Genomic DNA, 12,960 nt, shown 5'->3' with positions numbered 1-12,960 from the left:
AAGGGAAGGAAGAGTTGGTTAAAGAGCCACGTGGAAGTCGTACCAAGACAAGGGCAGAATTAAGCAGTTGCAGGAGGGGAAAGAGGCCAAGAGCTAATAAACCCACTACCACTTCAGCTTTGGGCTACGACGAACCAAGGGTTGGAGTCGGACACGCCTCGAGGGCTCACACACCCAACCAGCGACGAGACGCTCCGGACCGCGGAACACGCCCCCCGCTTCTTCCCGACAGCCCCTGGAACCTAGCTCCCACCGGCGCCTGCGCAGGCCTCGGGCCCCGCCCCTTCGCCCTCCCGCCCGGGTCTCCGGCAGCCAAAATGGCGGCCCCCTGTGTGTCCTGCGGTGCAGCCGCTTCTTACCGGCTCTTTCTCGGAGGTAGGGTTAGCCTCGCCCGGAAACAAGGTGTCTGGAAAGCCGCGGCTGCTGAGTTGCAGACAGGTACCGGATTCCAGGTAAGGGAGAAGTGGAAGCGCTGGTCCGTGTAGCGCGAGGATGTGGAGCCGGCGCCTCTATCTTCCCTTGGGGTCTAGCGTGCCCTCAGACAGGGACTTAAGGGTCTGGGGTATTTAGTAGAGGCCTGAGGTTAAGAGAAGAGGAGTGGGTATTGGTTTGCAGCGGCCACTCGAGGTTGTTTCTGGTTTTCGCAGGGTTCAGTGAGGGAGGAAGTTATCTGCAGACGTAACTAGAGCGACCCCCCCCCCTTCCTTGAGTTGGCTGCCAACCTAAGGGGAGTCTGTGCCTTAGGTGTGATGTAGGGTCCGGTCCTTCCCGCTTGCCCCGCGGTCCAGTGGGAAGGAGGGCTGTGCTGGAGGAGGTGAATGTGAACTGGACTCCTGCAGTAGTCTGAAAGACTTAATGGAGAAAGTCAGACAGTGGATAGGATTGATAGTGACTTTAAAAGTGCCTTGCATCTTTGCAGTTTCTGTTTTCTTAATTTTCCCGACACCTTGTCTCTGGGGAGATGGAGACCAGAACTTGTACATTCCTTTACTCTTGAGGGCAGTGAGAAGCCAATATTCCAGCTTCACGGGACTCAGTTGGGTGATGGTACATTTGCTGATATGGGATCTCAAAGGAGGGAAAAGTTTTGAGAGGGAAGAAAACGAGCTTAGTTTTGGATATAAGTGTGTTCATTATACAGTTATAATTGGGATTTCCACGTGGAGATTTCCAGTAGGCCCAAAGATTGACAAGTTTATAGTTCAAGAAGAATTTACAAGTCCTCTGTTAATTTGTGGATGGTAATAGGGGCCTTGAAATTGAATTCAAACACCTAGTGAAGGTGTCCTGAAGTGGAATAAGTAGAGGGACAGGGCCCTGAAGGACAACAGTTAAGGAAGAAGAGCCTCCCAGAGATTGAGAATCAACTGCCAAAGAAGTAGAGGGAAAACTAGTGTGGTGTCATGGAAAACAGGTGAACGTTTTAAGTAGGGAAAGTGATTAACAAGTACCAAATATTGTAGAGAAGTCAACTGTTAGGATATAAAAACTATTGAAAAGAATGCTGTATATTTTTTATCATCTTTCTTTTATATTTTAACCTAAATCAACCAGTCCATCTATTCATTTATCCATCATTTATTTTTTAATACTTTTAAAAAAGGTTTTATTTATTTGAGAGAGAGAGAGAGAGCATGAACATGGGGAGGGGCAGAGGGAGAGGGAGAAGCCGCTCAGCCAGGGAGCCCTACTTGGGGCTCCGTCCCAGGATCCTGAGATCATGACCTGAGCCAAAACCAAGAGTCTGATGCTTAACCGACTGAGTCACCCAGGTGCCCCTTAATACTTTACTATTGGAAAATATGTTGGAAGGTTTTTTTTTTCATGCATCTCTTTTGAGTATATTTTCCCTGTATATGCTTAGTTAGCTCTAAAAGAGGCTATAGCATATAGAATGTTTTTATTGCTGACACTTTATGTGTGTTTGTGGGGGGAGGGGTGCTAACTTTCCCTCCCTCCCTCAAACTCCAGAATCTGTGTATTCTCTGTCTTTTTCTGTCTTCTTTTTATCATATGCAAGCATATGTGTCAGTGGTAATAGTTGATGGCCATTTGTTTTGTTTCTATTTTCTTACCATTAATAAAATGTTCAGTAAACATCCTGTAATAATTCTTAGGTACTGTTGCTTTTATTTGTGTAGGAGAGAATTCTAGTTGCAGTTCCAGCTGCAAAGTATGTGTACATGTTAAATTTTAATAGATACTTCCACATAGAGTTCCAGGAAGGCAGTAGCAATCCTCACTCCATCATTGATGTATGAGAGTGCCCCTTTTTCTACTGGGATTAGGTATTTTTTTTCAGTAAGATGGGTGAACAGTGATTTCTCCTTGCTACTTTAATTTTCATTTCCCTGGCTTGAAATAAAGCTTTTTCCCCCCTCCATATGGCAGATGTTTACTGAGCACTTTACTTGACCCAGGCACTATGAAGTAAACAAATCATTATCAAATAATTACCAGACAGTATTGACCTGTAGCCCTCTCCAGGAATGATCCCGAGACTGCCGAATCCCCAAATTTCTTAGTATTGTCACAGTTTATGTTATACCACATGAAGTGGAACTCACATATAACCAAAAGACTTAACTGACCCCAGTCTGACCCCTACTATTAACATATATATGGTTGAAGACCTTTTTTTCTGGCACAGAGCTTGTCTGTCTTAAATATTAATACTCCTTCACTTCCATCTCTAACATTAATAGTTATATTTTTCTTGGGCCACCTGGGTGGTTCGGTCAGTTGGGCATCCAACTCTATTTGGGCTCAGGTCATTATCTCAGGGTCATGAGATCAAGCCCTGCCTGGGACTCTGCACTGGGGGTGGAGCCTGCTTATGATTCTCTCTCTCTCTCTCTCTCTCTCCCCCCTCTGCCCCACACTTCCGTGCTCAGAAAAAAAAAACATAGTTACATTTTTCTTAGGCGCCATGTTTCATAAAACAGTGGAATAATAATAAATACATTTCATACAGGGTATTTTTGCATTTTGTTTATAAGTGTGTCCTAGGTGGTGATCTAAATAGTAGTTATTACTGTGGGTCACAGTCAAAAAAGTGAGAAACACTGGTGCCACATGGAAAAAGAAACACGTTCTGTTAAACTGTGACTCCTGTGTGCTCAGTTGGGACCCTCACTAGCAGACCTCCTCTTGTGTACCACTCTTGTGGTATACATGTTTTGTATTAATGCCACTACAATTGCAAATATCTAAGTGTACCAAATTTGGGATGGAGGAGGGACTCTTCTTTGTGAATGGTGAGATTCCAGGTTATAAACCCCTGAATATCCGGAACCTATGCTCAGCTTCCATGAGGTTTACAGAGGTAAATATAGAAGAGCACAGAACTGCAGTGCCTATGCCAGTGATTGAAATGGGTAGAGTGGTGGGTGGCTTCTCAAAAGGAGATGATAGAGTCTTCAGGAGCAATTAGGAGTTCCATGAAAAAAAAAGAGGTATTCTGTTCTATGATGATGTAATAGGTATAGAAGGGACAGATATGTACAGAGTTGGTGGATCTGGCAGCAACAACTAATTGGTTATAGCAGTTATAATTGGTATAATAATTGGTGCAAGAATGGTGAGACATGGTGAAGTTTGACAGGGCCCAGATTATGATCTGCTTTGGGATACTAAAGTACTTGAATTTTTTTTTAATCTTTCATTAATGAGAGTAGCACTGGCATTATAAGCAGTTGACAGTCATAGTGTGCTACAAAGGTTATCCATGCATTCTTAAATCCTCTATCAATATAATGTAAGAATGCTAATTTAGCTTTATGAAAAATTAATGACTTTTTTTAAAAGGCTATTTTAGAGAGAGAGAGAGTGTGTGTGTGTGTGTGAGCGGGGGTGGGGGTAGGGGGAGAGGAAGAGAGAGAATCCTCAAGTAGATTCCCCACCCGCTGTTGAGCACGGAGCCCGACATGGAGCTCCATCTCAGGACCCCAAGATCATAACCTGAGCAAAACCAAAAGTCAGATGCTTAACCAACTGAGCCACCTGGGTGCCCTTGATTTTTTTTTTTTTTAAGATTTTATTTTTAAGTAATCTCTACACCCAACATGGGGCTTGAATTTACATCCCTGAGATCAAGGGTTGCACGCTTTATTGACTGAGCCAGCCACCCCTATGACTTTTATAATAAGGAAAAGCAGTAGACCAATTTTCTATTTTGAAAGCCAGTTTTACCAGTTATCAATGATGTGTCTTCTTAATTTTATTTTCTACTACACACTTAGTGCTTAAACTTTCCATGTTTACTGAGTCAGTACACCCCTTATTGAATTGGACTGTCTGCCAAAGAATGATCAATGGCATTTGGTGGCTTAGGCCTTGTGTATTTTGATTTTATTGTAAAAACGTTGTTCTTAAGTATCTGTTTTTTTCATCTCTCATCTTATGGGCTCCTAGAGGTTATAATGTCCTGTATTTATCATAGCATCCAGTTGGTTTATGATAGGGTCTTAATAAAGTTTATTGATAAATTGCTTAAAAACTCTTTGAAACTAAAAATTGACTTGCATTTGTATCAAATGCTGTCTGCATTTCTATAAATTAGTTACATTTTCCCCTAGGTAACTTTTGAATTTTTAAAAAATTATGTTTTATTAGCAATGGAAATTAAAACCCCTTTGATGGGATAAGTTTTTTCTTTTGAGATCTCACCCTATCCTTTTAAGGATAGATTTATGTACTATTTCTACTCGTATTATGCTTCATTGTTGTACGTAGGATGATGAATTAATTAGTTATTTATTGCTGCCTAACAAGTTACCCCCAAATTTAGCAGCTTAAAACAGCAGACGTTTGGTATCTCATGGTTTCTGTGGGTCAGGATTGCAGGCACAGCTTTGCTGGGTTTTCCCTCAGGGTCTCCCATAACGTAGCAGTTCAGGTGTTGGCTGTGGCTCCAGTTGTCTCAAGGCTGGAGGGTGGAAATCTTCCTCTCACTTTGCTCACTGTGGGTGTTAGCAGGATTCATATCCTGCCAGGCTATTGGACTGGCTGTTGGCTGGAGGCCACCCTCAGTTCTTGTCACGTGGGTCTCTGTAGGGCAGCTGACCACATCTGGCTTCCGTCAGGTTGATCAAGAGGGGGAAAAAGAGGGAAGACGGTCTTTTTGTAACATAATCTTAAAGGTGACATTCTGTTACTTCAGTAGTATTCTATTCATCAGAAGCAAGTTACTCAAGCAAGTTACAGAAGCCCACACTCAAGGGGAGGGGACTGAACAACAGGATGAATACCAATGGTAGAATCACTGGGAGCCATCTTGGAAGCTACCTGCAACTACGAAAGACCCACATTTACTTCTTTTTTATTAACTAAGTGTCTTGTGTGTTTAGGTCTTTCCCCTACAGCTGGTTTGTAAACGTCTTGAGAAAAATAGCATAGCCTTTCTATCCCTCCTCTGATCCCACTGATACCTCCTAGGTGCTCAGTGATCATTTCCTGAATTTAAACATGTGAAAAGTTCTTACATATAGGGATATGTGCATGTGTACATGTGTGTTCATGTGAACACCTGCCACACTCCTTTTTGCCGGATAGATTAGTAACTTAAAGAAGAAAACTGCAATTTGACCGTGCTTCATGTTTCCTTCTCTCAGTGTGGCAGTATTCTCATTTAACACCACTCAATTCTGCTTGATAGTTATTTCGGTTAAAATTCAGTTNAAAAAAAAATTAAAAAAAAAAAAAAAAAAAAAAAAATTCAGTAGATAGCCCGACCCATGGTGGTTGCTTAAATTTGTTAAATGAACATGTAAAATAGTTTACTTTTTAGAATTTTATTATGAAAAATGAAGCATGTTCAAGCATTTATAGAAATAGAATACTATAATGAACCCTATGTGTAAGTCAACTGGCTTCAACAATTATTAATATATTCCCAGTCCTGTTTCATCTGTCTCCCTACCTTTTTTTCTGTAAGCTTTTATGTAAATCTCAGACTTCCCATTATATAACTTAATATATACTTGAATGTGCATCTCTTAACAGGTAGATTTTAAAAGAAAAAAAAAAAACAAACCATGGGGCACCAGTGGCTCAGTCGGTTAAACGTCTACCTTCGCTCAGGTCCTGATCTCAGGTCTTGGGATCTAGCCCGGCGTCTGGCTGGGGAGTCTGCTTCTCCTTCTCCCTCTGTCCCTACCCTCCACTCGTGGTCTCTCTCTGAAATAAATAGTAAATCTTTAAAAAAAAAAACAAACCAAAAACGTAGCTTCCATGCCACTATGCACATATCTGACAGAATGAACAATAATTTTAATATCATCTGTTACCTATTCCATGTTCAAATTTCCCTGGTTGTCCCAGCAATAATTTTTTTATAGTTGGTTTGTTCAAAGCACAATTCAAACAAAGTCCCTATATTTTATTTGATTGGTAAGTACGTTAAGGGTCTAAATTTATAAGTTTGTGAAAAGAATATAAATGGTGAATTTTGCTCAAGTAATGTAGTAGATTTTCTTGTTTGTTTAACCTGGTGTCCATTTCCCTTTCACCAGGGCACTCCTATTTTCTCAGGAGGAATGAGTTCTTCCCCACTGGATACAGTCTGGAAGAACTATAATCTGGGGCATGTGACCCACGGTAGCCCCATTAGATAGTCCCTCCTGTGAGATCTTGAGCAGAGCTAAGGACAGTTGGAATAGCATTTTATCTTAATGGCCACAGACTCCTTGAATGTGTTGTGGATCATTGGAGTTTCTGTTTTGCAGCTGCCTGCTTCAAGTATGGTCCTGGGCCCGTTAGTCTTCTAAGAAATGTCTCTTTTGCTTAAGCGAAGTCATTTTCTTTTGCTTGTATCCGGAGACCTCTAGTTGATAAAAATATAAACTCATTCAAAAAGGTGACTATCCTTTCTCTGTTGGTGTCCTTATATTGCTTCTTTCTATCCATGTTCTCTCTAATCTGACTTTAGTCTTTACCTTTTTTTTTTATTTCTCAAAGTATTTTTTCTTTTGCCGTTTCTATTCAGATTAGTGGCACATTCTTCTTTGTTCCATTTTATCCAATTGAACAAAAAGGAGACTCCTTAATACTCGTAATATCATTAAAGTAGTGCGTAGCACTGGCATTTGGCCAAATTTGGGACATCACTGCTCTGTCAGGATGTGTCTGCTTCTTTGGCAGCCCGCTTGATTGAAATTATAGTTGTCTGACCCACTGATTATCTTAAAAAAGAAACAAACCTGTCAGGTTGTATCTATACCAGTCCACAAAAACAAAGTGTGAGGAAAATTCTCTGTCAGAGCTTTTCAGTTAGAAATAGAACCTGTAGAAAATTTTGTGGGAGATTTGTACTTACCAGCAAAGCATGTTCTCTCCAGGCATTCTGCTATTCATAGCTAAAGATCTAGTCGATTCATATTCAGCCTCATCTTTCTTAATGGACTGTACTAATGAGTCATGGGCTCTTTTGAATGTAAATATTTTTGTGTGAATCATTGCTGGAGTGATTTAGAACGTTTATAAGTCTATCAGTAGTCTGCTACTGATGCTGTGATGGCTTTACAATAAATAAGAATTTCCAGAATGTTATATTCTCAGGCAGTGTATACAAATGTCTTTGAAAAGATCCTAAAGAGATGTTATGAAAAATAGTAAAGTAGGGACTTTTAAAAAAATCCCTTCGTAAATGAACACCAATAAAAAATTTTTTACAATTTTTTAAGCCTTGTTTATATTAAAACAAAGCCCTACATGTCACAAAGTCTGAAGAATATAGACAGACACAAGATAATTTTAAATCAAGTGAAGAAATGAATCTTCAAGCCAATAATCAACTCTTTTGCTTGAGGTGATACTAAAATGTTGTCAGAACAAAAGAAAAGGAACAGTGTGGGAGAGACAGATGAAGAAAACACAAAGGAATATCTACTCAACAAAATGGAAGAACTGTTTTACTATCACTGCTTCACATTGTCAGGGACAGTCTTAAAAGGCTGGGTGAGGTAGAGCTGTATGAAACAGAGGTTAAGACAAGAAGATACGATTAAAGAAACGGTTAAGGAAAGAGTTTTGGAGATAGACCAGTGAAGCTAAAAATTCAGAGTGGCTGCAGAATTAACACTGCAGAAAACAAAAAAAAACCCCGAGGAGTAAAGGTTTAAAAATCATACAGAATGCAGAACAAAGGGATAAGAAGTAAGATTGAGAGAAGCCAATATGGATGGAGGACAGAAAAACATAATTTCTATGGTTGAAGAAGAAAACAATAAGTAAATGAGAATTCAATGAGGATTACTTTCTGAAGTTAATAGGAGAAATAATTTAAACATTTTATTTGGAGATATATGGGTAATCATTACTAAAATAAAAGCAGGCTGTCTGATGTCTAAATTGCCAGATCAAAAGACAAATATAAAAAACTACATACCATCTAGCAGAAGAAAGAAAACAGGAATGAAAGCATAAAAACAATAAAGATAAAATAAGATGGAAAATGAGATGGTATCTATTAAGTCCATTTAAACAGGATACTCTCATGTATTCAAAAACCTCAGATTGACTCAAACAAAACCTAAAGTGATTCAAAATTTAAATGAAAAATATGGGCAGTGATATTCCAGGAAAAGGCAAAGGGAAGTTTGAAAGGGTTGCAATATTACAATTCAATAGAATTAAATTTAAGGTAAAAGTATTGCCTGAGAATGGAACACTTTATAATTTGAAGGGTGCAATTTGCCTTACGATAGAACTCTTCTGAACTAATTAGTACATTGAATGTACCACTGAAACATACGAAGGAAATATATAGGAAACAGGAAGATAATTAATAAAATATTATAGCTATTGTATGGATATAGATTTATAACTCTTTCTTTGGTATTATTCTCCTGGCTCACATCCAGTATAAAGGAGTACTTAAATTTTTTTTCTTACTCTCTTCCTTTAGTTGTTCTGTCTACTTTACAACCACTGTATCATTGCTCTTTGAATATGAAGTATTCAGTCCATCAAACCTGTCCCCCCTTACTCTGCAGACCCATCTTTTGTCCTGTTTCATAAAAATAATGGCCATAAGACATAAGTAATATTACCTTTCCGTCTACTTTCCCTCACAAACTGTGGTGTTTCTTTGCACAGGAAAATAGATGTTTCTTATCCTAACACTAATGCCTGCCATTTCCCCTACTTGGATGGTGTCACATCATGTCCCATGCTGATTATTAACAGACGGCATCTCCAGCTCAGATCTCTCCTGTTTACACACCCACAGAGCCATCTGCCTCCAGGACACCTATCTCTCCCGGGATGCCCATCAAACATCTCAAACTTGTCATGCCCCAAATTGAACTCATCACTTTCCTCCTAATCTTACTCTTCTTTAGAACTCCTTACTTCAGTGAGTGGAAGTCTCCTGTATTCCCTGGGAGGCTCATTTCTCCTGAGGGCTGTGGTTGGTGATTGGTGGGAAGTGTAGTGGGGTCACCTGTATTATGAATGGGTTGTTTTAGTTATGGACTAAAACATTTTGTCATATGACTTATGAAACCAGCAGTGTAATTATCCTTTCGGCAGTGGAACATTGGGGAAAGTCACCTCTACTGAGTGACAGCTGCTTTCTCCTCCAAATCCATAGCTTTGCCATGATTCTTGGGGTAGACAAGCATTTTCTCTTTACTTTGAATACAAGAAGCAACATCTTCCCATGTTCAAAGAAAACATGAAATCATTAAAAAAAAAAACAAGCAAAACCCTGGAAAAAGTAAAAATGTAATAAGATGGTGAAACTCTTGAGATGAGGATTTGGTGCTGTTGGCGTTAGCTGTGGGAAGGAGAGGTAGCAGGGTGTACGAAGAGGCTCTAAAAGGGCCGGCTGACTGTACGTAAGCAAGTTTGGGTCATGTTTTTACTAACTGAAAGTGGCACTGTATCTTTAAGGCATCTTAAGATTCTCGATTAATAATATAAAGAGAGAAACTCCTCTGTGCTTCCCTGAGGAAAAATAAACTATAAAGTTTCATGGAATTTTAAATTGCCCTATCTTACTCATTTAAGATTATCAAGAAATCGTTTTATCACTATTTTGATTTGTAAGAGTTTAAGAACATAATTTTTACTATTAATAGGGTAAAGTAATATTTGTCCTATATTTTTTCTTCTGCTTTTTATTGTGACTATAGTGACAAATTATTACAGTTGCTTGAATCTCTGATTCTCAAAGGGTTAGGCAATGGATGAGGCGGGGATGGTGTTGGTGGTGGTGTGTGCGAGAGAGAATTTATGTTAATTGAAAGGGAAGTGAATGAGTTATTAAGAATTGCAGTTCTTAAGGTCTGAATTGCTTAAGGTGTTTAAAATTGTCGAGGCTGGGATGAAAGTCAAGAACCACAGATTAAGATTTTGAGAAAAGCCAGGACCAGAAATATCTGTTCTAGCTATATCCAGCTACTGAATGTGGCTGAACAGTCATTTGAAAGCATTTTTCTGGTTCTTTGGCACCCTTTATTGTGGGCGAACTATTAATGCCTCGAGGGGAAATTCCTAGTGCTACAGCCTAAAAGGATCAACAGCCGCAAGTGTGGTATCATTACTGATAGTTTAAAGAGATGGGAAAGCCCGTACTTCTATAAGTTAGTGTATTGAACCAAATTAATGATAAATCTTGTCAGTGCTTAGTGAAGCAGTTTCTTCACTGTATCAGCTTAAAATAAGGACCACAGAATAGTCTAAGCTAAACTATTATGTTAAGGCATTGAAAGATGGACCGGAAAACAAGGTGACTACCAATAGCTTAAGCGTGCTGTCCCGCATACGTGCTCCTTCCTTCCCTTGTCTTCTGCTTGCTCGTTCTGTCTGCATGTGCATTTGCCTTTTTAAGGGAGTGTCATTTTACTCTTCATTGACTGCGTGTCAAATATCACAACTAGTTGACATTGACCAGTCGGTATCAAATGTGGATGTTTGTGGTAGGTGAGGAGGTAGCATATCACTTACAGGTATGTGGGGTTCTAATGTGTTGAAATGCCAGTACATTAAACTACTGTGTAAGCAGAGGCTTTTAAAAGCAAGCTTTTGAGCGGAGGACAGTTCTGGTGAACAGCTTTCTTAACAGGCCTTTTACTTGTTTCCAGACTCTTGCCAACTGAATACTATAATAAAGACAGTTGTTTGAACATCCTGTTTTATTTAGACCCTGTTGTCTACTAGATCATTATTTAATTTAAAACCTTTTCCCTTTTCGTTTGTATTTTTTGCTAGATATTAAGGCTGAGGCACACCACAGGTGTAACAACAAAGAAAAATGTTGCAGCCTTGAGACGTGAAGCTTACACGGTGGATTTTATTAAAAAGCAGATTGAAGAGTTCAACATAGGAAAGAGACATTTAGCCAACATGATGGGAGAAGATCCAGAAACTTTCACGCAAGAGGATATTGACGTAAGTGCCGTTACTGTGTTGGGAAAGTAATTGCTGTAGAGTTTATGGTTTATTTGTTTTAGAGGGAGAGAGAGCACGCACACGCTAGCAGGGAGGCGCAGAGGGAAACTTAAGCCTGATGCGGGGCTCCATCTCATGACCCTGAGATCATGACCTGAGACAGAACCAGGAGTTGGACCCTTAATGGACTTAACGGACTGTGCCACCCAGTTTTAATCAAACTGTCAGAATAAGGACAAATGCTATGTATTGCAAGTTGGAACCAAGGTTTCAAAGAGAGATGCTACTCTGTATTTGAAATATTATGAAGCATAGTAAGTTTTAGATTTTAATGAGAAATGGATAATTTTCTTGATTCAAGGTCTTTGGAGCCACTGTGAATGCTCATACACAATTTGGAAAATTTATCCTATTGTGGAGTCTTAAACTCAGCTTTCTTACAAAATGGTAAAACAGATGGTAATGTAAATCTAGTGAAGTTTACAGGAAATCCCATAAGTAAACCTGAGTTAGTGTTTTTTATTATCCTAACTATATTTTTGAATTTTCAAAGCGAGGCGTTGTTCTAAATGATTTCAGAATTAAAGTTAGAACTCTGTTATTGTTCGACTCTTGAGTTGTTCTAGCCCTGATAAAAGTAGTAATAATAGGGTCGCCTGGGTGGCAGAGCGGTTGAGCGTCTGCCTTCGGCTCAGGGCGTGATCCCGGCGTTATGGGATCGAGCCCCACATCAGGCTTCCTCCGCTATGAGCCTGCTTCTTCCTCTTCCACTCCCCCTGCTTGTGTTCCCTCTCTCGCTGGCTGTCTCTATCTCTGTCGCATAAATAAATAAAATCTTTAAAAAAAAAACTAGTAATAATAAATAATACTTTTTTTGCCAGATATACTAACATAGCTAGCAAAGGTACATAAAATTTAACCACTCTGAAGCTTGTTCTAACTAAAAATTTTATTTTGAATTCCAGTGTAGTTAATGTACAATGTTATATTACTTTCACCTGTACAGTATAGTGATTCAACACTTCCATGCATGACTCAGTGCTCATCACGACAAGTGCATTCCTTAATGCCGGTCACCTATTTCACCGCCCCCCCCCGGTAGCCATCAGTGTGTTCTGTGTAGTTTAGAGTCTACTTCTTGGTTTGTCTCTCTCTCTCTCTCTTTTTTTCCTTTACTCCTTTTTTGTTTTTTTTAGTTTCCTAAATTCCACATATGAGTGAGATCATACGGTATTCGTTTTTCTCTGACTTCTTTCACTTAACATTATACTCTCTAGCTCCATCCACGTTATTGCAAATGGCAAGATTTCATTCTTTTTTATGGCTGAATAATATTCCAATGTGCATAGTTTGTGTGTGTGTATGTATCACATCTTCTTTTTTTATTTTTATTTTTTATTTTTTTTTAAATTTTATTTTATTATATTATGTTAATCACCATACAGTACATCCCCAGATTCCGATGTAAAGTTTGATGCTTCATTAGTTGCGTATAACACCCAGTGCACCATGCAATACGTGCCCTCCTTACTACCCATCACCAGTCTATCCCATTCCCCCACCCCC

The 12,960-nt window shown here is 39.4% G+C and overlaps 1 protein-coding gene across 1 annotated transcript in view; it reads left to right on the top strand.

The window, feature by feature from the left end:
• The first annotated feature begins 274 nt into the window (after positions 1-274).
• The window catches only part of MRPS9 (mitochondrial ribosomal protein S9), a 65,026-nt gene continuing 52,340 nt past the window's right edge, over positions 275-12,960 (top strand). Inside the window, exons 1-2 of the mRNA XM_002913497.4 lie at positions 275-452; positions 11,215-11,394. Coding sequence (XP_002913543.1) covers positions 318-452; positions 11,215-11,394 — 315 coding nt within the window. The 5' untranslated portion in view covers positions 275-317. The remainder of the gene's footprint in view (positions 453-11,214; positions 11,395-12,960) is intronic.

This window comes from Ailuropoda melanoleuca, chromosome 4 (genome assembly GCF_002007445.2).
Source record: "Ailuropoda melanoleuca isolate Jingjing chromosome 4, ASM200744v2, whole genome shotgun sequence".
Classification (NCBI taxonomy): Eukaryota; Metazoa; Chordata; class Mammalia; order Carnivora; family Ursidae; genus Ailuropoda; species Ailuropoda melanoleuca.
The sequence above is the reverse complement of the archived record's forward strand: the minus strand, read 5'-3'. Positions and strand labels throughout refer to the sequence as shown.